Genomic DNA, 24,838 nt, shown 5'->3' on the forward strand with positions numbered 1-24,838 from the left:
TGCTGTGTTGATCTGTCCGTTGTTGATGGATGTCCGTCCGGGCGGCTTCTACCTTGTGGCTTCTGGGAATTGGGCCACTGTGTCCCTGCGTGCGCAGGCTTCTGCTTGAGTCCCTGCTGTCAGTCCTTCTGGGTGTGCATCCAGAGGTAGCATACTAGGCCCTCTGCTCCTGTTTTTTTTGTTTTTTGTTTTTTTTTTGAGATGGAGTCTTGCTCTGTCGCCAGGCCAGAGTGCAATGGCGCAGTCTCAGCTCACTGCAGCCTCCACCTCCTGGGTTCAAGCGATTCTCCTGCCTCAGCCTCCAGAGTAGCTGGGACCACATGCACGCGCCACCACGCCCAGCTAATTTTTTTTTTTTTTTTTGTATTTTTAGTAGAGATGGGGTTTCACCATGTTGACCAGGCTGGTTTCAATCTCCTGACCTTGTGATCTGCCCGCCTTGGCCTTCCCCCAAAGTGTTGGGATTACAGGCGTGAGCCACCACGCCCGGCCCTGCTCCTTCTATTTTGATTTTTTGGGGAGCCGCCCGACTGTTCTCCGTAGTAGCTGTGCCACATCCCGTCCCATCAGCTGTGCACGAGGGGCGTGATTTCCCCACATCCTCTTTCAGCTTCATTGAGTCTGATAGGCCTGTCGGTCAGATGGGCCTCGAGGACCTTTGCTGTGCCCGACCCTGCACTGGATGCTCCAGTACAGCGGAGAAGGTGGCACTGAGACCGTGACTTCATCTAGGAAGAGAAATGGAGCAGGGAAGTGACACTGGAGGGGCAGATGATGGCTCTTTTATTTCCTTTTCGAGATGGAGTCTCACTCTGTCACCCAGGCTGGAGTGCAGTGGTGCGTTCTCAGCTCACTGCAACCTCCGCCTCCGAGGTTCAAGCCATTCTCCTGCTTCAGACTCCTGAGTAGCTGGGACTACAGGTGCCTGCGCCACCATGCCCAGCTATTTTTTTTTCTATTTTAAGTAGAGACGGGGTTTCACCATGTTGGCCAGGCTGGTCTCGAACTCCTGACCTTGTGGTCCGCCCACCTTGGCCTCTGAAAGTGCTGGGATTACAGACGTGAGCCACCGCACCCGGCCGATGGTGGCTGTTTCTGGCAGGCTGTTTAGGAAAGGCCTGAGAAATATGTGATTAGCATCCTGGGAGACAGGAAGGGAGGGAGCCATGCTGGGGCCTGAGGGGGAGCCAGGCAGAGGCACAGCCTGTGAGGCCTTGGGGCAGGACCACGCCTGGTGTGTTGGAGGAACAGCGAGGAAGCCTGTGTGGCTGGCGCAGAGGGAGGAGAAGAGAGGAAGGGGTGGAGGGCAGAGAAGGGCCGGGGCTTTTACCCTCAGAGGAAGGTGGGAGCCATGGAGGGCTGCGGACAGAGCAGGGACAGGACCTGACTTAGGTGCTCATAGGTGCCCTCTGGTGGCTGCCGTGGGGAGGAAAGGTGGGCAAGGGCGGAAGCCAGGAGACTGGGCTCCTGCGGGCGGCGATGATGGGGGGGTGGACCAGGTGGCAATGATGGGGGGTGGACCAGGTGGCAATGATGGGGGGTGGACCAGGTGGCAATGATGGGGGGTGGACCAGGTGGCAGAAGCAGAGGTGGAGGGGTCAGCCAAGGGGCGTTGAGCGCTGGGGGGAGCTGGGCCTGGCGTGGATGTCACAGGTGCGTGTTGTGCCCCCAGTGGCCAGCAGGTGTCGCCCCAGACAGCTCCTTGCCTTCCCCTGGTCCCCTCCCTGCCCATCCTGAAAGAGGCACAGAAGGTGCATGTCTTTTGAACCTGACGGCTGGGCGGCCCTTTCCAGGTCTCGACACCAGCCCCCGCCTGGTCAGCCGGGCAGGCAGCTCCAGCACCCTCTGCAGAATCTGTATGGCCTGGAGCTAAATGAAAAAATAGGGCCCCCGTTTAAAAATTCCGAAAAGGCTGGGTGCGGTTGCTCACACCTGTCATTTCAGCACTTTGGGGGGTCCAGGCGGGCAGATGATTTGAGGTCAGGAGTTCGAGACCAACCTGGCCACATTGGCGAACCCGACATCTCTACTAAAAATACAAAAAATTTGCAAGGTGTGGTGCATGCCTGTAGTCCCAGCTACTTGGGAGCCTGACGCACAGTCGTTGCTTGAACCTGGGAGGCGAAGGTTGCAGTGAGCCGAGATCGCGCCATTGCCCTCCAGCCTGGGAGACGGACTGAGAATCCTCAAAATCAATAAATAGCCCGGGTGTGGTGGCTCATATCTGTCTACTAAAAATACAAAAATTAGCCGGGCGCGGTGGCTCACGCCTGTAATCCCAGCACTTTGGGAGGCTGAGGTGGGTGGACCACTTGAAGTCAGGAGTTTGCGGCCAGCCTGGTCAACATGGTGAAACTCTGTCTCTACCAAAAATATAAAAATTAGCCAGGCGTGGCGGCGGACGTCTGAAGTCCCAGCTACTCAGGAGGCAGAGGCCATTGCACTCCATCCTGGGCAACAGAGTGAGACTCTTAAAAAAAAAAAAAGGATAAAAAAACTTGGAGTTGGCCGGGCGCGGTGGCTCACACCTGCAACCCCAGCACTTTGGGAGGCCAAGGCAGGCAGATCACAAGGTCAGGAGTTCGAGACCAGCCTGGCCAACATAGTGAAACCCCATCTCTACTAAAAATACAAAAAAAAAAAAAAAAAAAAATTAGCCAGATGTGTTGGCGGGCACCTGTAATCCCAGCTACACGGGAGGCTGAGGTGGGAGAACTGCTTGAACCTGGGAGGCGAAGGTTGCAGTGAGCCGAGATCGCGCCATTGCCCTCCAGCCTGGGTGACACAGCAAGACTGTCTCAAAACAAAAACAAAAGAAAAAACTTGGAGTTATTAGAAGTGTAAGTTGGTCCACGCACTTTGGCAAAAGATGGTTAATATCTAGGAAATACTCTATAACCCAGCAGTTCTACCACTGGATATTGAGTCACAGAAAGCCATACAAATAACCACAAGACATGTACCAAATGTCCACAGCTATCCTGTTCATTACAGACCCAAACTGAAATTGAACCAAATGCCCATCAACAGTAGAATGGATGAGTAGATTGCAGCTTATTCACCCAGAGGAACAGTCTGTGACGAACCATGACCACGTGCAAGGTATGAATTCATCACACACATCATGTTAAATGGTAGAAGCCAGGCGCACCCGAATTCATTTTCTGTAATTCTGTTTGCATAAAGTTCAAAGCTGGCAAAACTTCACCATGATTTTTAGGATTTAAAAAGTCCGGCCGGGAGTGATGGCTCACGCCCGTAATCCCAGCACTTTGGGAGGCCGAGGCAGGTGGATCACCTGGGGTCGGAAGCTCGAGACCAGCCTGACCAGCGGGGAGAAACCCCATCTCTACTAAAAATACAAAATTAGCCAGGGGTGGTGGCGCACGCCCGCAATCGCAGCTATTGTGGAGGCTGAGGCAGGAGAATCGCTTGAACCCGGGAGGCAGAAGTTGCGGTGAGCTGAGATTACACCACTGCACTCCAGCCTGGGCAACAAAAGTGAAACTCTGTCTCAAAAAACAAAAAAGAAAAAAGAAATGAAAGTAAATATAATGCTACATAAACATAAATTTAAACAATTAAAAACAAAAGAAATCCTTTTTTTTCCCCCCCTGAGCCCAGGGCACCACTCTGTCACCCAGGCTGGAGTGCAGTGGTTCCATCAGAGCTCACCGGAGCCTCAACCTCCCTGGACAAGCAATCCCACCTCGGCCTCCAGAGTAGCTGAGACCACAGGCAAGAGCCACCACGCCTGGCTAATTTGCAATTTTTTTTTAGAAATAGGGTCTTACCAGGAGACAGAGGTTGCAGTGAACCAAGACTGTGCCATTGGACTCCAGCCTGGGCGACAAGAATGAAACTGCGTCCCCGCCCACAAAAAAAAAAAAAAGAAGTGAGGTCTCACTATGATGCCCAGGCCGGTCTTGAACTCCTGGGTTCAAGCACTGGTCCCACCTCAGCCTCCCAGAGTGCCGGAGGCGCTGATTACAGGTGTGAGCAAACATGCAGAGCTGAAATAAATCTGATTAGCAAAACATACCTCCCAAACTTGGAAATAAATGTTAATGCCATGGAGGTCAGAATGATACTCACTGCTGAGCGGAAGGTGGCCATCACTATGGGGGCAAATACTAGGGGTCTTTGTGGGGCTGATAATGTCTTTTCTTTTTTAATTTGAGACGGAGTCTTGCTCTGTCGCCAGGCTGGAGTGCAGTGGCTTGATCTCAGCTCATTGCAACGTCTGCCTCCCGGGTTCAAGAGATTCTCCTGACTCAGCCTCCTGCGTAGCTGGGATTACAGGCACGCACCACCATTCCCAGCTAATTTTCATATTTTTAGTAGAGACGGGTTTTACCATGTTGGCCAGGCTGGTCTCGATCTCTTGACCTCGTGATCCACCTGCCTCGGCCTCCCAAAGTGCTGGGATTACAGGCGTGAGCCCCCGGGCCCGGCTGTCTTTGTGTGTGTGTGTGTGTGTGTGTGTGTGTGTGTGTATGTGAGACAGTCTCACTCTGTTGCCCAGGTTGGAGTGCAATGGCGTCCTCTCAGCTCACTGCAACCTCGTGCCTCAGCTTCCTAAGTAGCTGGGATTACAGGCGTGAGCCCCCGGGCCCGGCTGTCTTTGTGTGTGTGTGTGTGTGTGTATGTGTGTGTGTGTGTGTGAGACACTCTCACTCTGTTGCCCAGGTTGGAGTGCAATGGCGTCCTCTCAGCTCACTGCAACCTCGTGCCTCAGCTTCCTAAGTAGCTGGGATTACAGGCACGCACCACCACACACCACACCTGGCTAAGTTTTGTATTTCTAGTAGAGATGGGGTTTCACCATGTTGGCCAGGCTGGTCTCGAACTCCTGACCTCAGGTGATCCGGCTGCCTCAGTTTCCCAAAGTGCTGGGATTATAGCGTGAGCCACCTGTAATCGCGCATGGCCTGATGATGTCCCTCCTCTTGGTCTCAGTGGATCCTGTGCGCACCAGCTCTGCGACAGTTTATTAGGTAAGACTTTCAGGTTTTACACATTTTCTGAAAGAAATATTTTCTACAGTTTGGGCTCGGTGGCTCATGCCTGTAATCCCAGCACTTTGGGCGGCCGAGGCAGGTGGATCATGAGGTCAGGAGTTCAAGACCAGCCTGACCAGCATGGTGAAACCCTGTCTCTACTAAAAATACAAAAATTAGCCAGAGGTGCCTGTAATCCCAGCTACTCAGGAGGCTGAGGCAGGAGAATCACTTGTGAGCCTGGGTGACAGAGCAAGACTCTCTCTCGGAAAAAAAAAATATTATATATATTATATAAAATAGATATTACAGATATTATATATGTAATAGATATTTTATATATCCATTTTATATATATTGTTTATATCTATTTTGTATATATTATATACTATATAATATCTATTTTATATATAATATATATTTGATATATATTTTAAATATATATCTATTTTATATATATTGTATATATATATATTTTGTATATATTATATACTATATTATATATATTTTATATATAATATATATTTTTATATATTGTATAATATATATTTTATATATTATATATATTTTTAAAATATGTATTTTATATATTGTATATATTTTAAATATATATATTTTATATATATTGTATAATATATATATTTTTTATATTGTATAATATATATATTTTTTATATATTGTATGATATATAAAATATATATATTTTATATATATGTTATATATATTTTAAATATGTATTTTATATATTGTATATATTTTAAATATATATATTTTATATATATTGCATTATATATATCTATTTTATATATTTTTAAAATATATATTATATATAGTATATATTTTAAATATATATAGTATATATTTTAAATATATCTATTTTATGTATTTTATATATATTTTAAATACATCCATTTTATATATATAGTATATATAATATATATTTTTTCTACCCATGCACGCTCACCCTGCTGTTCCAGACTGAACTAATAATACACGACAGATGCCCAGGACGGCGGGCAGCATGTGGCGAGGAAGTAGCTTTGCCCGTTTGGGGGAACTACAAGGGAGCTTTGCCCAGAAGCTGAAGAAATGGGCAGAGCTGGGGCTTGGATCCAGGGAGTTGGCTCATTTATTGTGAGGCCAACGGGAGCCACAGAAGGTATTGGAGTGAGAGGGTCTCCCACCCTGGTCCAGACTGTGAAGATGGTGGGTGCTGGCATCCCATCTGGAAACGCCAGCAGGGTGGTCCCCTGGGCTCTCGCCCTGTGGGGCCTCTTACTCAGCCTCCTCCTCGGTTTTGCCAGGTCATTTCTGTGTCAGCCACCTGGAAGTTCTGCACGGCCGCCACCTGTGTCTGCGTTTCTTCGCCTGTCCCGGGCGGGAGTGCCCCTCGTCACTGCCATCCGGTTGGGGGCAGGAAGGTGGGTGGCTGGGTGTGCAGGCGGCACCTGCCCGCCCGGTGACCGGACAGGGGCCCTATCGTACTTCCTATCTGCCATTCGTTATGAATCAACAGCGGAGAAAACCGCACGTTTGTGCTGGGCTGCTGAGGCCTCATCAACCGCTGTCACCGAGCCCTGGTGTTGGGAGGAGGCGGGGACGGTGGCTGCCGAAGGCTGTGTGACCCTGGGCGTGTCCTAGCCCTCTCTGAACCTTGCCTTATCTATAAAGAAACCGGAGGCCCCCGAACCACGTGTATCTCTTGGAAAGGAGAGTTTTGGCCCAGAACTTTCTAGAATTTTCTACAGCCTCTCCATGGGGTGAGGAATCTTCACCCAAACACTCTGGCTCTGAGTACCTAGGAAGCAGCAGCGTTTTCACCGAGCCACTGCCAGCTCACTTCTAGGCCCCCGACGCCCCAGAGGGATGAGGACAGCGTGGCCTGATGGCCCTCCCTGGTAAGGTCTCCTGGACCGTCGAGTCTACCCCTAAAGTCCCTGTCACACCCAGTCAGCCCGTCTGACTTCTCCTGATCCAAATACCCCTTGTCTGTGTGACCTGCGCTGACCCATCCGAGCGGCGGCCCCGAGCCTCTCCAGAAGCAGCTCTTTCCACCATCCAGCAGGCTCAGGTGTGTAAAAATAGGCATATACACATCGACTTTATATGTATGTGTCTATGTATACGGATGTATGTGTAAAATATATGTATGTTTTTATGTATATTTAATACACGTGTATGCATATATATGTGTATATGTGTAAATTTTAAAAATATATGTGTGTGTATGTACGTGTGTGTGTGTGTATATATATATATACACACACACATACACTTTTTAAAAAATTTGTATTTTTTTTTTTTGAGACGGAGTTTCGCTCTTGTTACCCAGGCTGGAGTGCAATGGTGCGATCTCGGCTCGCCGCAACCTCCGCCTCCCGGGTTCAGGCGATTCTCCTGCCTCAGCCTCCCGAGTAGCTGGGATTACAGGCTCGCGCCACCATGCCCAGCTAATTTTTTGTATTTTTAGTAGAGACGGGGTTTCACCATGTTGACCGGGATGGTCTCGATCTCTTGACCTCGTGATCCACCCGCCTCGGCCTCCCAAAGTGCTGGGATTACAGGCTTGAGCCACCGTTGTTTTGTTTTTGAAGACACGGTTTCACTTTATCGCCCAGGCTGGAGTGCAGTGTTGTGATCTTGGCTCACTGCAGCCTCCATCTCCGGGATTCAAGTGATCCTCCTGCCTCAGCCTCCCAAGTAGTTGGGACTACAGGTTCCCACCACCATGCCCAGCTAATTTTTGTATTTTTAGTAGAATTGGGGTTTCACCATGTTGGCCAGGCTGGTCTTGAACTCCTGACCTCAGATGATCCTCCTGCCTTAGCCTCCCAAAGTGCTAGGATTGTAAGCGTGAGTCACCATGCCCAGCCAATTTTTGTATTGATAGTAGAGACGGGTTTTGCCATGTTGGCCAGGCTGGGCTTGAACTCCTGACCTCAGGTAATCCACCTGCCTCGGCCTCCCAAAGTGCAGGGATTAGAAGCATGAGCTCCTGCGCCTGGCCTAAAATTTGTTTTATTATCTGTTCTCCAAGTAGAACCTTAGGTAAGGAGGTCTGGGATCTGTCTCCGTCTTTCTCTTTTTTTTTTTTTTTTTTTGAGATGGAGTCTTGCTGTGTCACCCAGGCTGGAGGACAGTGGTGGGATCTTGGCTCGCTTCAACCTCTGCATCCCGGGTTCAAGCGATTCCCCTGCCTCCACCTCCTGAGTAGCTGGGACTGCAGGCACCCGCCACCACGCCCAGCTTTTTTTTGTATTTAGTAGAGATGGGGTTTCACCACGTTGGCCAGGATGGTCTCGATCTCCTGACCTCGTGATCCACCTGCCTTGGCCTCCCACAGTGCTGGGATTACAGGCGTGAGCCACTGTGCCCGGCCTGTGTTTCTTGTACGGTGCCTGGCATACAGTTGGTGCTCCATGAATGCTCAAACAGTGAAGGGCTGGCCTTCCTGGAATCTGCCTGGTGGGCATCTACACTCTGGGGCCCCACAGGTGACGGATGGGCTCCCGGCTCTGTCTTGTCCCAGCCCTGGCTGTCACTCCCCTGCTCTGTGCCTCAACTTCCTCATCTGTCAAACAGGGATGACGGCAGTAAGTGCAGGGTGATGGGAGCATAAAACCAGCCCATGGGCAGGGGCTTGAGTCCGTGCCGCCTGGCCTCAGCTGTTTCTTAAAAATAGATCAGCAGGGCTGGGCACAGTGACTCACACGTGTAATCCCAGTATCTTGGGAGGCCCAGGCGGGCAGATCACCTGAGGTCTGGAGTTTGAGACCAGCCTGACCAACATGGTGAAGCCCCATCTCTACTAAAAAATACAAAATTAGCCGGGCGCGGTGGCTCACGCCTGTGATCACAACACTTTCGGAGGCCGAGGCAGGCGGATCACTCAAGGTCGGGAGTTCGAGACCAGCCTGATCAACATGGAGAAACCCCATCTCTACTAAAAGCACAAAATTAGCCGGGCATGGTGGCGGGTGCCTGTAGTCCCAGCTACTCGGGAGGCTGAGGCAGGAGAATCCCTTGAACCAGGGAGGCAGAGGTTGCAGTGAGCCGAGATCGTGCCACTACACTCCAGCCTGGGCAACAGAGCAAGACTCCGTCTCAATCAATAAATAAATATCTCAGCAGTAGCCTGGGTCTGACAGTTTCTAATTGGTTCAGAGGAGGGGACAGCTCCAGGCGAGGCCCGAGGAGGAGCGGCCGCCCCTTCTCCAAAAGGAGGAAGAAGGCCCCGTGGCTTCGCCGGGCCCAGTTTGTGGTGGGGATTTTCCCGCCACCGCCCCGCCCTCCGTGGGGCCCCCACCTCACCCTCTCCCGGCACCCTTCAACGTCAACCTGTTGGGCCGGGTCTGGGCAGGTCTGGCGGTGGGCGGGGAGCCCTGAGCCTCCCCACCTCCTCCCGTCCCCACCCTGTTTCCAGCACTCGAGGCTTGCCACCGCCGAGCCGGGCTTCCTGGGTGTTCCAGAAAGGAAGGCTGGGTCCCCGGGGGTGGCCCCCCAAGAAGAAGGCAGTCCCCCTGTGCATCCGGCTGCCCGGGGCCCTCTCCAGGGCCGGCTGGGCTGGGGGTGCCCTGGGTAGCGGGGACCCAGGGGCAATGCCACCCCATGCCGTCTGAGGCCACCGAACCATGGCGCGCTCGCTGACCTGGCGCTGCTGCCCATGGTGCCTGACGGAGGATGAGAAGGCCGCCGCCCGGGTGGACCAGGAGATCAACAGGATCCTCTTGGAGCAGAAGAAGCAGGACCGCGGGGAGCTCAAGCTGCTGCTTCTGGGTGAGTCCAGGGCCGGTGGGCGGTGGGCAGCTGGCAGGGCGTCCGGGCAAGGGGGAGGACCGGGCTAGGTCAGACATAGGCATCACAGAGGCCGCGCCGCTTCCCAGGGAATCGGGAGCCTGGGAACCCATTTTCCAGATGAGAAAGACTGAGGCTCAGAGAGCCCAAGTTCCTTGTCCAACGTGACAGCAGCGCCGGTGCCCAGGCCCGTCCACTGCACGGGGCACACACAGCAGCAGACGTGACTCGGCCGGCCCCTCGTCAGGCAGGCCCAGCCCGCCCTACCTGCCTGTGTCACGGCAAGAGAATGATGAGCTCAGGTGTGCAACCCGTTCTGGCCAGCCCGCCCGCAAGGGAGCGGCCGGCCCCAGCCTCTCCTCCGTCTCCGGAGGGCTCAGCTCCTTCTGGTGTTTAATCTCCCTGCCACAGCTGGAGAGGGCTTGCCTAGGGCTTGTCTGGGGGCCAGAAAGGATGGATTGATTGGTTCATTGGTTCATTCATTCATTCAAGATCTATTGAGTAACTCCCAGGGACACCGCAGCCAGCAGAGAAAGGTGTTTCTGTCTCCCTGGATGTCATTTCCAGTCTGTAAACTCATGAGCAGACAAAATAATTCCGGCAACAAAAATATCTACGGGAAAACGAGATGGGGCGATGGCGTCCACGCGGGGGCCTCAGATGGGGAGTCGGAGTCACTAAGGCTTCAAGATTCCGAACTCTGGCCGGGCGCGGTGGCTCCAGCCTGTGATCCCAGCACTTTGGGAGGACGAGGTGGGCGGATCAGAGGTCAGGAGTTCAAGACACAGCCAGGCCAACATGGTGATGCCCCATCTCTACTAAAATTATAAAAATCAGTGGGGCATGGTGGCTCACGTCTGCAATCCCAGCACTTTGGGAGGACGAGGTGGGCCGATCACCATGTCAGGGGATTGAGACCAGCCTGGCCAAATAGTGAAGCCCCATCTCTACTAAAAATACAAAAAATTAACCGGGTATGGTGGTGTGCGCCTGTAGTCCCAGCTACTCAGGAGGCTGAGGCAGAATTGCGTGAATCCGGGAGGCGGAGGTTGCGGGGAGTCGAGATCGCGCCGTCGCACTCCAGCCTGGGTGACAGTGTGAGACTCGGTCTCAAAACAAACAATTAGCCGGGCGTGATGGTGCCCACCTGTAATGCCAGCTGCTTGGGAGGCTGCGGCATGAGAATTGCTTGAACCCAGGAGGCAGAGGTTGCAGTGAACTGAGATGGTGCCATTACACTCCAGCCGAGGTGGCAGAGCAAGACTGTCTCAAGAAAAAAAAAAAGAAAGAAAGAAAGAAAAAAAATCAGGCCCGTAATCCCAGCACTTTGGGAGGTTGAGGTGAGCAGATGGCCAGGAGTTCAAGACCAGCCTGGCCAACATGGCAAAACCCCGTCTCTACTAAAATTAAAAAAAAAAAAAAAATCAGCTGGGTGTGGTGGCGCGCGCCTGTAATTCCAGCTACTCGGGAGGCTGAGGCAGGAGAATCGTTTGAAACTGGGAGGCGGAGGCTGCAGCGAACCAAGGCCGCACCACTGTACTCCAGCCTGGGCAACCAGAACGAAACTCCATCTCAAAAAAAAAAAAAAAACAAATTCTGATCTCTGAAACGTCAGGGTCTTCTCATTCCTACACCTTGTTTCCCCAACCACCCTTCCCTGATTACAGCCCTGTTGGTCGAAGCCAGGGATGTAGCGTGGGAGGGTCTCCTGGGATCCCTGAACCCTGGGCTGGGGGCTGGAGAAGATGGCAAGTCTTCTGGACTCACATGTGTCTGTCCCGGGCAAAGAGCCTGGGCATCCTGTGATGGGCGTCATCATCCTTCCCTCATTCAGTGGGGAAGAGGCAGCCGGAGAGGAGAGAGACAGGAAATCAAGTGGGAAGGAGGGGACGCCGGCAACTACCCCTTTACGGGGTCTTTTTTCTTTTCTTTCTTTTTATTATTTTATTTTATTTTATTTTTGAGATGGAGTCTTGCTCTGTCACCCAGGCTGGAGTGCAGTGGCGAGATCTCGGCTCACTGCAACCTCCGCCTCTGGGGTTCAAGTGATTCTTCTGCCTCAGCTCCTGGGATTATAGGAGCCCCCCACCGTGCCTGGCTAAGTTTTTTGTATTTTTGGTAAAGATGGGGTTTCACCATGTTGGACAGGCTGGTCTTGAAATCCTGACCTGGTGATCTGCCCACCTCAGCCTCCCAAAGTGCTGGGATCACAGGCTTGAGTCGCAGCAACCAGCCTCTTTTTTTTTATTTTTATTTTTTTAAGATGGAGTCTCATCTCTGTCCCCCAGGCTGGAGTGCAGTGGCGAGATCTCAGATCACTGCAACCTCCACCTTCTGGGTTCAAGCGATTCTCCTGCCTCAGCCTCCAGAGTAGATGGGATTACAGGTGCGCACCACCACGCCTGGCTAATTTTTGTATTTTTAGTAGAGACAGAGTTTCACTTTTTTGTCCAGGCTGGTCTTGAACTCCTGACCTCGTGATCCACCCTCCTTGGCCTCCCAAAGTGCTGGCATTACAGGCGTGAGCCACCGCGCCCGGCCTTATTTTTATTTTTATTTTTAGAGATGGGATTTTGCTTTGACACCCAGGCTGGAGCACAGTGGCGCGATCTCAGCTCACTGAAATCTGTGTCTCCTCAGTTCAAGTGATTCTCCGGCCTCAGCCTCCTAACTGGGACTACAGGCACGCGCCACCACGCCTGGCTAACTTTTGTATTTTTAGCAGAGACGGGGCTTCACCATGTTGGCCAGGCTGCTCTCGAACTCCTGACCTCAGGTGATCCACCTGAAATATTCTTTTATCTAGTTCAGCAGGAGGGGTCGAGGCTAGAGTTGAGAGGGTCCTTGGCCAGGCGCAGTGGCTCATGCCTGTAATCTTAGCACTTTGGGAGGCCTAGATGGGAGAATCGCTTGAGCTCAGGAGTTTGAGGCCAGCCTGGGCAACATAGCAAGATCCTGTCTCTACAAAAGATAAAACGATTGGCCGGGCACGGTGGGGTACACCGTGGTCCCAGCTACTTGGGAGGCTGACGTAAGAGGATCACTTGAGCCTGGGAGGTCAAGCCTTCAATGAGCTGATCACGCCACTGCACGCCAGCCTGTGCGTCGGAGCAAAGCTGACTCTGTCTCAAAAAAAAAAGATTTTTTTTTTCACCCACTTATTTCTCCGGCAAAATCTGCTATGGTGTCAAAGCCAAACCCTGGCCCCCCTTGACCTCTCTGCCCTGGCTGCTGCTGCTTTCTGTCCTAATCGGTCCTTTGGCGCTGGCCACCCAGCTTCTTGCCTCTTTTTTCCTTTCCTTAAATGTTTGGTAGTGGCCCGGCGCGGTGGCTCACGCCTGTAATCCCAGCACTCTGGGAGGCCGAGGTGGGTGGACCGTTTTAGGTCAAGAGTTCGAGACCAGCCTGGCCAACATGGTGAAACCCTGTCTCTACTAAAAATACAAAAATTAGCTGGGCATGATGGTGCGTGCCTGTAATCCCAGTGACTCAGGAGGCTGAGGCAGGAGAACTGCTTGAACCTGGGAGGTGGAGGTTGCAGTGAGCTGAGATTGTGCCATTGCATTCTAGCCTGGGCCTCAGAGCAATGCTATGTCTCAATGAATAAATAAATACAGGCCTGGCGCGGTGGCTCACGCCTGTAATCCCAGCACTTTGGGAGGCCGAGGCGGGTGGATCACGAGGTCAAGAGATCGAGACCATCCTGGTCAACATGGTGAAACCCCGTCTCTACTAAAAATACAAAAAATTAGCTGGGCATGGTGGCGCATGCCTGTAATCCCAGCTACTCGGGAGGCTGAGGCAGGAGAATTGCCTGAACCCAGGAGGCGGAGGTTGCGGTGAGCCGAGATCGCGCCATTGCACTCCAGCCTGGGTGACAAGAGCGAAACTCCGTCTCAAAAAAAAATAAAAAAATAAAAAAAATAAAAAATAAATACAAGTTTGGTAGTGTCGTCAGGCCATTTGAGCTGGGGTTGCTTCTTGGGCTAGGATGGGTTAAAGGCAGAGGACGGAGGGTAACTGGTAGTGGCATTCGGGACCATGGTTTCCAGGAAGGTTTTCAATGACTAATGTATTTAATGGCTGTCTCCGCGTGCTGTCTTTAATAGACTGGCTATTATTATATTAATAATACATGACATATCCAGGAAATCAGAACAGCCTGGGCAACACAGCGAGACGCTGTTTCTACAAACAATGTGTACTTTATTTACTTATTTATTTTTCTTTTTAAGAAACGGGGTCTCGCTATGCTGCCCAGGCTGGAGTGCAGTGTCTGTTCCTAGGCGCGATCCCACTGCTGATCAGCAGGGAGTTTTGACCTGCTCCGTTTCCGACCTGGGCCGGTTCACCCCTCCTCAGGCAACCTGGTGGTCCCCGCTCCCGGGAGGTCACCATACTGACGCCGAACTCAGTACAGACACCTGATCGGCACAGCGCGCTACAGCCCAGGACTCCTGGGCTCAAGAGATCTTCCATTTCTGCCTTTGCTCATTTTTTCTTCATCTATGAATCTGGGTGTTTATCACTCCACACAGACCTTCACCTAAGTGTCACCTCCTCAGAGAAGTCTTCCCTGACTACCCTAGCTACCAAGACACCCTATCTTCTCCTTCCCCTTCCTCTGTTTGATTTTCTTCCTGGCCCTCACTATTCATTTAGTTTTTTTTTTTTTTTTTTGAGATGGAGTCTCCCTCTGTCGTCCAGGCTGCAGTGCGGTGGCACAATCTCAGCTCACTGCAAACTCTGCCTCCCAGGTTCAAGCGATTCTCCTGCCTCAGCCTCCTGAGCAGCTGGGATTACAGGCGCTCGCCACCACACCCAGCTAATTTTTTGTATTTTTAGTAGAGACGGGGTTTCACCATGTTGGTTAGGCTGGTCTCGAACTCCTGACCTTGTGATCCGCCCGCCTCAGCCTCCCAGAGTGCTGGGATTACAGGTGTGAGCCACCGCGCCCGGCCAGTTTATTGTTTACCTCTCGAGTTATACGGCAAGCAGCAAAAGGGTAGGGACCGCATCTGTCTTCTTCATCCCTGTGTCTCCAGAGTCTAGGACAGACGTACAGTGAGCCTGCCGTGTAGTAGATGTATGAGGCCGGGCGCGGTGGCTCACACCTGTAATCCCAGCACTTTGGGAGGCCGAGGGGGGCGGACCAAGAGGTCAAGAGTTTGAGAGCAGCCTGACCAACAGGGTGAAACCCAGTTTCTACTGAAATGCAAAAAATTAGCCCGGCATGATGGCACGCGCCTGTAGTCCCAGCTGCTTGGAAGGCCGAGGCAGGAGAATTGCCTGAACCCGGGAGATGGAGGTTTCGGTGAGCCGAGATCGCGCCATTGCACTCCAGCCTGGCGCCTGGTGACAGAACAAGACTCTGTCTCAAAAAAAAAAAAAAAAGAAAAGAAAAGAAATACTTTATGAATGAATGAATGATGAATGAATGAATGACTGAATGACTCCTTTTTGGGGGGATTTCCCCCAGACATTGTATCATATCTTCCTGGAGCTGGGAAAGTCCCTTCCACGTAACACTCTGGGCACTACTCAGGCAGCCCCAAAGCAGGAAGCCCCTTCTACTGATGGAGGCCAGGGGACGTCATCCAAGTCCCCAGGCACGGATGGCAGCACTGCGGACTGTGGTTTAAACCACCCCGTCCCTGGAGGCAGGTCTGAGGGCTGCCTCCAGACCTCTGTCCCTTCTTGGAAACAGGAATTGAATCCAAATGCTGTTTTTTTCCTGGACATGGCTACTCCTTTTGAGGAAGAGAGCAGAAGGCACTGGGGTGGGGGTGGGTCTGTCCTCATATTGGGCAAGGGGGGAGAGTCAGATCGAAGCTGTGAGCCGGGCGTGGTGGCAGGTGCCTGTAGTCCCAGTTACTCGGGAGGCTGAGGCAGGAGGATCGCTTGAGCCCAGGAGTTCAGCCTGGACAACACAGCGAGACCCAGTCTCTAACCAAAACCAAAACAAAAAAAAGGAAAAAGAAAGCTAACAACAAAATAAAGCTGTGGACGGGACCCGTTCTGTTGTTAGCGCTTTTCAAAAATTGTCATTTTTTTAGGGAGGGGATGGAATCTTAATTTGTCCCCCAGGCTGGAGTGCGGTGGCGCGATCTCGGCTCACTGCAACCTCTGCCTCCCGGGTTCAAGTGATTCTCCTGCCTCAGCCTCCCGAGTAACTGGGATTACAGGCATCCGCCACCAGGCCCGGCTAATTTTGTATTTTTAGTAGAGATGGGATTTCTCCATGTTGGTCAGGCTGGTCTCAAACTCCTGACCTCGTGATCCACCTGCCTTGGCCTCCCCAAAGTGACGGGATTACAGGTGTCAGCCGCCACGTCTGGGCCGTTGTTTGTACTTTGAGGCAGGTGTTGCTAGCTTCCCCCAAAAGGTGAGCCGAAGCTCAGAGAGGTGGGGCGACTTGCCGAAGGTCACACAGCTGGGTCTCACATCTAGAATTCTGGTGCCGAACTCCGTGCTCCTGACTGCCCTTGTCCGCCTGCCCTGGGGTCAGAAACACCACAGAACACCATCCCAGATGGGGAAAATGAGGCCCAAGGTGGGAACAGGATTTATCGGGGATCAACATCCATCCTGAGCCAGAGCGAGACTGAGAGGCCGAGCCTCCCGCCCCCTCTGGCTGCCCAGCCGGGCTCCCCAGGTCCCTGGCAGCCACGAGTCCTGTGAGGGCTGGTGCTGGACTCTGCACATGGCTGCCCCCAGCTGCCTTGTGAGGGCCAGGGCTTGGCACGGTTAACCCAGTTCCTTCCTGGCATCTGACCGGTTCCACTTCCTCCTCTCCTCCATGCCCCAAAGGAAGCAGGAACTTCCCGTCTGGGCCCCACAGCCTTCGGTGGGTGTCCCATAACAGATCCCCCCCACCCCCGCCATGTCTACCCAGGAGCTGGGGGCTGGCAGGGGGTAGTGGGACGAGGGCCCTGGAGAGGTCCCAGAATCCTTTGTGGCTTCAGGACAGCCATGGGTGCAAAGAGGGGTCTCTGGTTACAGCTCTTTAGACTGGTTATGGGCTATGGCCCATTCCTGACTCACGAAGTTGCGGGTGGCAACGGGATTATCGTGTTTTTCCTATAACAAAACAGAAGAGGGGAAAAAAGTCAGTTCATGACAACAAAATGAGGCCGACTGTTGCCTGGTGACAATTCTGTCTGTTCTCTGCACTTCTGGGGGGAACTCAAGATCTGAGAGTTGGAAGACAGTCGGGGGAAAGAAGCTCAAAAGGGCCAGTCCTGGATGGGCGCGGTGGCTCGGGCCTGTTATTCCCGCACTGTGGGAGGCTGAGGAGGGGGCAGATCACTTGAGGCCAGGAGTTCGAGACCAGCCTGGCCAACATGGTGAAACCCCGTCTCTAGTAAAAATACAAATATTAGCCAGGTGTGGTGGCTCAGGCCTGTCGTCCCAGCTACATCGGAGGCTGAGGAAGGAGAATTGCTTGAACCCGGGAGGCGGAGGTTGCGCTACTTCCTGTGTGACTCTAGGCAAGGCACTTGACCTCTCTGATCCTCCATGTCTCATCTGCACATGGGGAAAATCATAGGCTCTGTGAGGATTAACCGGGGATACATAGTCTCTTGGCTCGGGCTTGGAAAGAGGGTAGGATTTAAATCATGCTTGCTGTAATTTTTATTATGATGATTATAATTATTCAGGCAGGGTGAAGGAAGCTCCAGGCATAATAAATAAAATAAAAATACAAAAATTATAATTAGCCAGGCGTGGTGGCAGCCACCTGTAATCCCAGCCACTCAGGAGGCTGAGGCAGGAGAATCACTCGAACCTGGGAGGCGGAGGTGGTAGTGAGCTGAGATCGCGCCCCTGCACCCCAGCCTGGGTGACAGAGAGAGACCCTGCCTCAAAAAATGCAAACCCACAGGCTCTGGACTGAAACAGAACTGAGTTCGAATCCCAGTCTGCCATTCACCAGGACGGCCGAGAGAATCGCACAACCCACAGCAATTCCCTCAACGGACCCGAGACTCAGTTTCCCCATATGAAAATGGGGCTTCGAGTCGTCCCCCTGTCGTGGTGAGGCTCAGGAGAGACGGTGTGACTCCAGCCCTTGGCTCACCAGGGACAAGCAAACTCACAGTCCCTTCTGCTACTGGCCAGTGCTCCGAAAACGGGATTGTCCCCCATACTGTGTCTGCGGAAACGCACAGAAACTGGTGGGAGGACACTGATTTGTTTCTTTTTCTTTTTCTTTCTTTTTTTTTTTTGTTTTTTGAGACGGAGTTTCACTCTTGTTACCCAGGCTGGAGTGCAATGGCGCCATCTCCGCTCACTGCAACCTCCGCCTCCTGGGTTCAGGCAATTCTCCTGCCTCAGCCTCCCGAGTAGCTGGGATTACAGGCACGCGCCACCATGCCCAGCTAATTTTTTGTATTTTTAGTAGAGACGGGGTTTCACCAAGTTGACCAGGACGGTCTCGATCTCTTGACCTCGTGATCCATCCGCCTCGGCCTCCCAAAGTGCTGGGATTACAGGCGTGAGCCACCGCGCCCGGCCCGACACTGCTTTATTTCACTGACTCCATTCCTACATTCAGGAATACGTCCCATCCTCACATACAACAAATCCTGGAATCTGAAGCTCCCACCGTGCTGCATCCCAGAATTTCAGACTGTGGACCCGGGGACATTGTCGTTTGAGTGTTTTTTTTATTTTTATTTTTTTGAGGCGGAGTCTCACTCTGTACCCCAGGCTGGAGTGCAGTGGCATGATCTCGGCTCACCGCAACCTCCGCCTCCCGGGTTCAAGCAGTTCTCCTGCCTCAGCCTCCCGAGTAGGTGGGATTACAGGTGTCCGCCACCACGCCCGGCTAATTTTTGTATTTTTAGTAGAGATGAGGTTTCATTCACCATGTTGGCCAGGCTGATCTTGAACTCCTGACTTCAGGTGAGTCCACCCGCCTCGGCCTCCCAAAGTGCTGGGATTACAGGTGTGAGCCACCTCGCCTGGCCCCTGATACTTTTCCCCTCACTAATTACTCAGCAACTTTCAGTTACACGAGAAGGAAAAACCGCGGGACCTTGATCAAAAGCATGACTCAGCGCCCTCTGCTAACATGCATTATTAGTCAGTTTACACAATTTCCGTGCAAATGTTCTTTACAGCAAGAGAAAAGCCTTTTCTCCCCCCCCTTATTCCTTTTATTTTTTGGAGATGGATCCTCACTCTTTTGCCCAGGCTGCAGTGCAATGGTGTGATCTCAGCTCACTGCAACCTCTGCCTCCCGGGTTCAAGTAATTCTCCTGCCCCAGCCTTCTGAATAGCTGGAATTACAGGCACGCACCACCACGCCCGGCTAATTTTTGTATTTTTAGCAGAGATGAGGTTTCACCATGTTGCCCAGGCTGTTCTTGAACTCCTGACCTCAAGCGATCCGTCGCCTTGGCCTCCCAAAGTGCTGAGATTACAGGCGTGAGGCACCACGCCCAGCCGAGAAAAGCCTGTTTCTTGACTTTGAGTCAAAGAGACGTGACCCCTGGAGAGACGGAGGATCGGAGAGGCGGGAGGAGCAGGTGAAGGGTGGAGCTGAAGGGTGGGAGATGCAGACAGATGGCCCCTTGGGGAGATGGGAGGTCGAACCCCCCCTTCTCCCTGCTCCCGCCTGCTCCTCTGCTCCTGTTTCCTCTTTCTGAGTCCCAGCCAGGCCACCCCTTCCTCTTTTGCTGCCACTGCCGCCCGCTTGATCGAGTTCTTCTGGCACTGCGCGCCCCCACCCCCGACCCTGTGCCACCTGCGCCTGGACCCTGCATCCCGGAGAGAAAGAAGCTGTCCCATCCCCCACCCGTCGCTGGGAGGGGCCCATGCTGGTGCCCCCGGGAGCCAGATGAGATGCTGGGCAAGCCTCCAGCCCCCCACCTCCCACCCGCTGGATCACACCCATTTTACTGAAGAGAACATTGAGGCAGAGAGGGGAAGGACAGCCTTGGAATGTCAGAGCTTAGGCAGCAGGCAGCAGAGCTGGGCTCTTTGGACCTCTAGTCCCAGGCTCTGGAAGATTCCAGCATCCGCATCCCGGACTCAGGGCCGGCTTGACAGGTGCTTGAACTCTCCCACAGGGTCCCAGGCTCCAAAGAGCCTGAAGTTTCAGCTTGCACCAAGCCCCAGAAATTCTGCAGCTGGCCCTGCAAGGACCCTGCCCGATTTTGCACCATCTGTCAGATTCTGTCTGCGGAATCTCTCTTCCTTTCTCTCCAGCTCCATGACAGCCACCTGGGTCCAGCCCTCCCGCCCCAACCTCCTTTGAACCACCACAGACCCCTCCACCCTGGTCCCCGGCTCCCACCCTCGCCCCCCACAGTCTGTCCTCCCTGCAGCAACCACCAGAGGGCGCCTGTGAGCACCTGAGTCAGGGCCCGTCCCTCCTCTGCCTGCAGCCCTCCATGGCTCCCAAGACCTCCCTGCAGCCCACCAGGCCCTGCACAGCCTGCCCTCCCCCCTCCCCCCTCCCCCCTCCCCCCTCCCCCCTCCCCTCCTCCCTCTCCCCCACTCACTCACTCTGCTCCAGCCACACCGGCCTCCTTGCTGTTCCTCCAACACTCCAGGTGTGGCCCTGCTCCAGGGCCTTTGTAGGGGCTGTTCCCTTCGCCGGGTGTGCCCGCTAAGTTTCTGAGAGCGACTTTCCAACCTTCAGAGATGAAGGTTGCAGTGAGCTGAGATCGCACCACTGCACTCCAGCCTGGGCAATGGAGTGAGACTCTGTCTCAAAAAAAAAAAAAAAACAGAAAACATCCCATAAGAACCATAACTATAAAAAGCATTTCTTTTACAAAAGAAGTAACACAGGATAAATAGGGCAAGGAGTAATTACGTGACTACGAGAGCCACGCAGGCAGGGAAGGCCTCTCAGTGGAAGTGACATCTGGGGTTGGGGGTGCCTGGTGTGGGATTGCGGATGCCTGGCTTAGGGTTGGGGGTGCCTGGCCTGGGGTTGGGGGTGTTTGGCATGGAGTTGGGGGTACCTAGTGGAGGTTTGGTTGGGGTGCCTGGTGTGGGATTGGGGGTGCCTGGCGGGTTGGGGGTGCCTGGCAGAGGTTTGGGTTAGGGGTGCCTGGCCTGAGGTTGGGGGTGCCTGGCATAGGGTTGGGGATGCCTGGCCTGGGGTTGGGGGTGCCTGGTGTAGGGTTGGTTGGGGGTGCCTGGTGTGGGATTGGGGGTGCCTGGTGTAGGGTTGGGTGGGGTGCCTGGCGTGGGGTTGGGGGTGCCTGGCGGAGGTTTGGGTTGGGGGTGCCTGGCCTGGGGTTGGGGGTGCCTGACATAGGGTTGGGGGTGCCTGGCCTGGGGTTGGGGGTACCTGGCATAGGGTTGAGTGGGGTGCCTGGCATGGGGTTAGGGGTGCCTGGCCTGGGGTTGGGGGTGTCTGGCATGGAGTTGGGGGTGCCTGGTGGAAGTTTGGTTGGGGGTGCCTGGTGTGGGATTGGGGGTGCCTGGCATGGTGTTGTGGGTGCCTGGCATAGGGTTGGGTGGGGGTGCCTGGCATGGGGTAGGGGCATCTGGTGTGGGTTGGGGGTGTCGGGGATGGGAGCCCCGTGGAGGCTGAGCAGTCCCCTGCTCTGTCTCCAGGCCCCGGCGAGAGTGGGAAGAGCACCTTCATTAAGCAGATGCGGATCATCCATGGCACTGGCTACTCGGAGGAGGAGCGAAAGGGCTTCCGGGCCCTGGTTTACCAGAACATCTTCGTGTCCATGCGGACCATGATTGAGGCCATGGAGCGGCTGCAGATCCCCTTCAGCAGGCCCGAGAGCAAGGTGAGCCCCCGGGGCAGGCAGGGGCCCAGGTAGGGTTCCCTAGACCCTGGGGCAGGACCATGTTCCCCACTCCCCAGGGCAGGGTCGTGTCCCTCAGATCCTGGAGCAGAGCAGGGTCCCCTAGACCCCAGGGCAGGGCAGGGCCATGTCCTCCAGACGTGTGCATACTTACACACGCACATACAAGTATACACACAAAAATGCACACACATGAACACATGTGCACACACAAATGCACACAAGGATACCTGCACATGCCACCACACAGATGCACACACCCGTGCACGTGTACAGACATACACACACACAGAAGCATGCATGCAAATTCCCACATGCACACACATACACACATGCACGCACAAACACACAAGGATACACACATGCCCCCATATAGTCCCTCATGCACACGCACGCACAAGCACATGCACACCTCTGCATGCACACACAAATCACCCAAGGATACATGCGCGTGCCCCACACACATCACACACCACACACCCATGCACATGGGTACATCTGTACACACACAGCACATTTGCACGTGCACAGAGATGCACACACAACACAGGGTCCATCACAAAGGTCTGAACTGCCCTAGTGGCTGGACGGAGCCAGGGCTGTTTGGGAAAAGACGGGGAAGCCCAGGGCCCGGCGGCCAGCTCGGGGACCGTGCGCCTCCGGGGGGCCTGTGTGGGGCAGGTTGCTTCGGCACTCTGTGCCTCAGTCGCCTCATCTGTAGAATGGGGGGACTTTGGTGCCTTGCCTCCTGGGAGCCAGCAAGTGGAAAGAGCAGGACTGGGCACCCTGTTCCCCCTGAGCCTGGGCTCGCCCGAGCACATGTGCCCTCTGCAGCCTCTCATGTGCCGGCCTGGGCTTTTCCCTCCGGGAACAGACGGAGGACAAAGTAGAGCTGTGTGGGGTGCTCCCAGGAACAGGGTCACTCCGGAATCAGGGTCCTCACAGGAACAGGGACCCCGAGGCACAGGGTCACTCCAGGAATATGGTCCCCCTGGAATAGGGTCACCCCTGAAGCAGGATCCCCCAGGAACAGGGACCCCAAGGCACAGGGCCACCCCAGGAACAGGGTTCTCCAGGAATAGGGTCCCCCCAGGAACAGGGTCACTCTAGGAATATGGTCCCCCTGGAATAGGGTCACCCCTGAAGCAGGATCCCCCAGGAACAGGGACCCCAAGGCACAGGGCCACCCCAGGAACAGGGTTCTCCAGGAATAGGGTCCCCCCAGGAACAGGGTCACTCTAGGAATATGGTCCCCCTGGAATAGGGTCACCCCTGAAGCAGGATCCCCCAGGAACAGGGACCCCAAGGCACAGGGCCACCCCAGGAACAGGGTTCTCCAGGAATAGGGTCCCCCCAGGAACAGGGTCACTCTAGGAATATGGTCCCCCTGGAATAGGGTCACCCCTGAAGCAGGATCCCCCAGGAACAGGGACCCCAAGGCACAGGGCCACCCCAGGAACAGGGCTCTCCAGGAATAGGGTCCCCCAGGAACAGGGTCCCCACAAGAACAGTCACTTTAGGAATACAGTCCCTCCAGGAACAGGGTCACTCTAGGAATTGGATCCCCGCCAGAGCAGGGTCTCTTCTCCCAGGAACCGGGACAGCACCCCGAGGCACAGGGCGCTCCGGGGAAGAAGAAAGGGAGTGTGAGAGAATGTGCTTCAGGGAGGGACGTGGCGGGTGGAGGGGGGGCTTGCAGAGATGCCCGGGGAGGCCCCGCTTGGACACGCTGCCCTAACCGCCCCCATCCTCCCTCCCCAGCACCACGCCAGCCTGGTCATGAGCCAGGACCCCTACAAAGTGACCACCTTTGAGAAGCGCTACGCTGTGGCCATGCAGTGGCTGTGGAGGGACGCCGGCATCCGGGCCTGCTATGAGCGGCGGCGGGAATTCCACCTGCTCGACTCAGCTGTGTAGTGAGTCTGGGGTCTGCAGGGATGGGTGCGTGGGGAGGGGTCGAGGGCAGGGGCCAGGCTGGCCGGCTCCCTGCAACCGGAGATACTGTGGGCACAGATGGCTATGGTCCAGCTCCAGGATGAAGTCCTTCCGGGGGGGGATCCCTAATTCCTGGGGGGACCCTGTTCTGGGGGTAACTGTTTTCTGGGGGGGACCTTGTTCCTGGGCAGACCCTGTTCCTTGGGGGCGACTCTGTTCCAGGGGTGATCTTGTTCTTGGAGTGACTCTGTTCATATAGGGACTCTGTCCTAGGGGTGACCCTGTTTCTGAGGGAATCCAGCTCCTAGGGGAGACCCTGTTCTGGGGGGACTGCATTCCTAGAGTGACCCTGTGCTTGGGGGTCCCTGTTCCTGCAGGAACTCTGTTTCAGGGGTGACCCTGTTGCTGGAGGGACTGTATTTTTAGAGTAATGTTCTTGGGGAGACCCTGCTCCTGGCTGAACCCTATTCCTGAAGAACCTGTTCCTGCCAGGACCCTGTTTCAGAGGTGACCCTGTTCCTGGGAGGACCCTGTTCTTGGGAGTGACTCTGTTTCCAGGGAGACCCTGTTCCCTGGGGGATCCTGTTCTGGGGGTGACCCTTTCCTGGAGTGACCCTATTCTTGGGGGGACTGTATTCCTAGAATGCCACTATTCTTGGGGGAACCCTGTTCCTGAGAGGACCTTGTTCTTAGAGGGACCCTATTCCTGGAGGACCTCATTCCTGGAGTGACCCTATTCCTGGCTGTTCCTAGAGAGACCCTGGTCTGGGGGACCCACCCTGTTCTGGGGGTGACCCTGTTCCTGGGGGGACCTTGTTCCTGGGGGACACTATTACTGGAAAACCATGTTCCTGGAGTGACCCTATTCCTGGGGGGAGCCTGTTCCCAGAGTGACCCTGTTCTGGGGGTGATCCTCCTCTGGGGGTGACCCTGTTCTTGAGAGGACCCTCTTCTGGGGGGACCCTGTTCCATGGGAGACCCTGTTCTGAGGGTGACCCTATTCCTGGGGGGAGCCTGTTCTAGGCGTGATGGATGTCCACGGTGACTTGGCATCTGGGAAGGCTGTTCTCAGGCTACCAGCATTCTTGGGGCAGTGCCACTCCTGGCATAGCAGCTCTCCGGGGGGACACCACTCCCCAGTGAGGCCGTTCCTCATGTCACGCCATCCGTGGGGTCGCCCTGCTCTGAGTGTGAAGCTACTTTCCTTGAGGTTCCATTGCCTTGGGGTGGGGGACATTCCTGGGCCATCTGCCAACCCCAGGGATCCTGGCCCCCGACAAGGGAGCTCTCCTCCCCCAGCAGCCCCAGCAGGGTTCTCGCTGGGCC

The 24,838-nt window shown here is 54.2% G+C and overlaps 1 protein-coding gene and 1 long non-coding RNA gene across 3 annotated transcripts in view; both read left to right on the forward strand.

The window, feature by feature from the left end:
- The first annotated feature begins 1,563 nt into the window (after window positions 1-1,563).
- LOC118151051 (uncharacterized) lies at window positions 1,564-7,300 on the forward strand. Its single transcript, XR_004739196.3, has 3 exons — window positions 1,564-3,102; window positions 5,978-6,159; window positions 6,305-7,300. It is a non-coding gene; the product is annotated as an uncharacterized LOC118151051 (long non-coding RNA).
- Window positions 7,301-9,421: 2,121 nt separating this feature from the next.
- GNA15 (G protein subunit alpha 15) overlaps window positions 9,422-24,838 on the forward strand; it is a 29,579-nt gene continuing 14,162 nt past the window's right edge. For both annotated transcript variants that reach the window (XR_001909002.4, XM_017968181.4), the window contains exons 1-3: window positions 9,422-9,776; window positions 21,375-21,559; window positions 23,339-23,493. Coding sequence is in view for 1 of the 2 variants with exons in the window: in XM_017968181.4 (XP_017823670.1) it covers window positions 9,632-9,776; window positions 21,375-21,559; window positions 23,339-23,493 (485 nt within the window). In the remaining variant the exon portion in view is untranslated. The remainder of the gene's footprint in view (window positions 9,777-21,374; window positions 21,560-23,338; window positions 23,494-24,838) is intronic.

Source organism: Callithrix jacchus, chromosome 22 (assembly GCF_049354715.1).
Source record: "Callithrix jacchus isolate 240 chromosome 22, calJac240_pri, whole genome shotgun sequence".
NCBI classification, from domain to species: domain Eukaryota; kingdom Metazoa; phylum Chordata; class Mammalia; order Primates; family Cebidae; genus Callithrix; species Callithrix jacchus.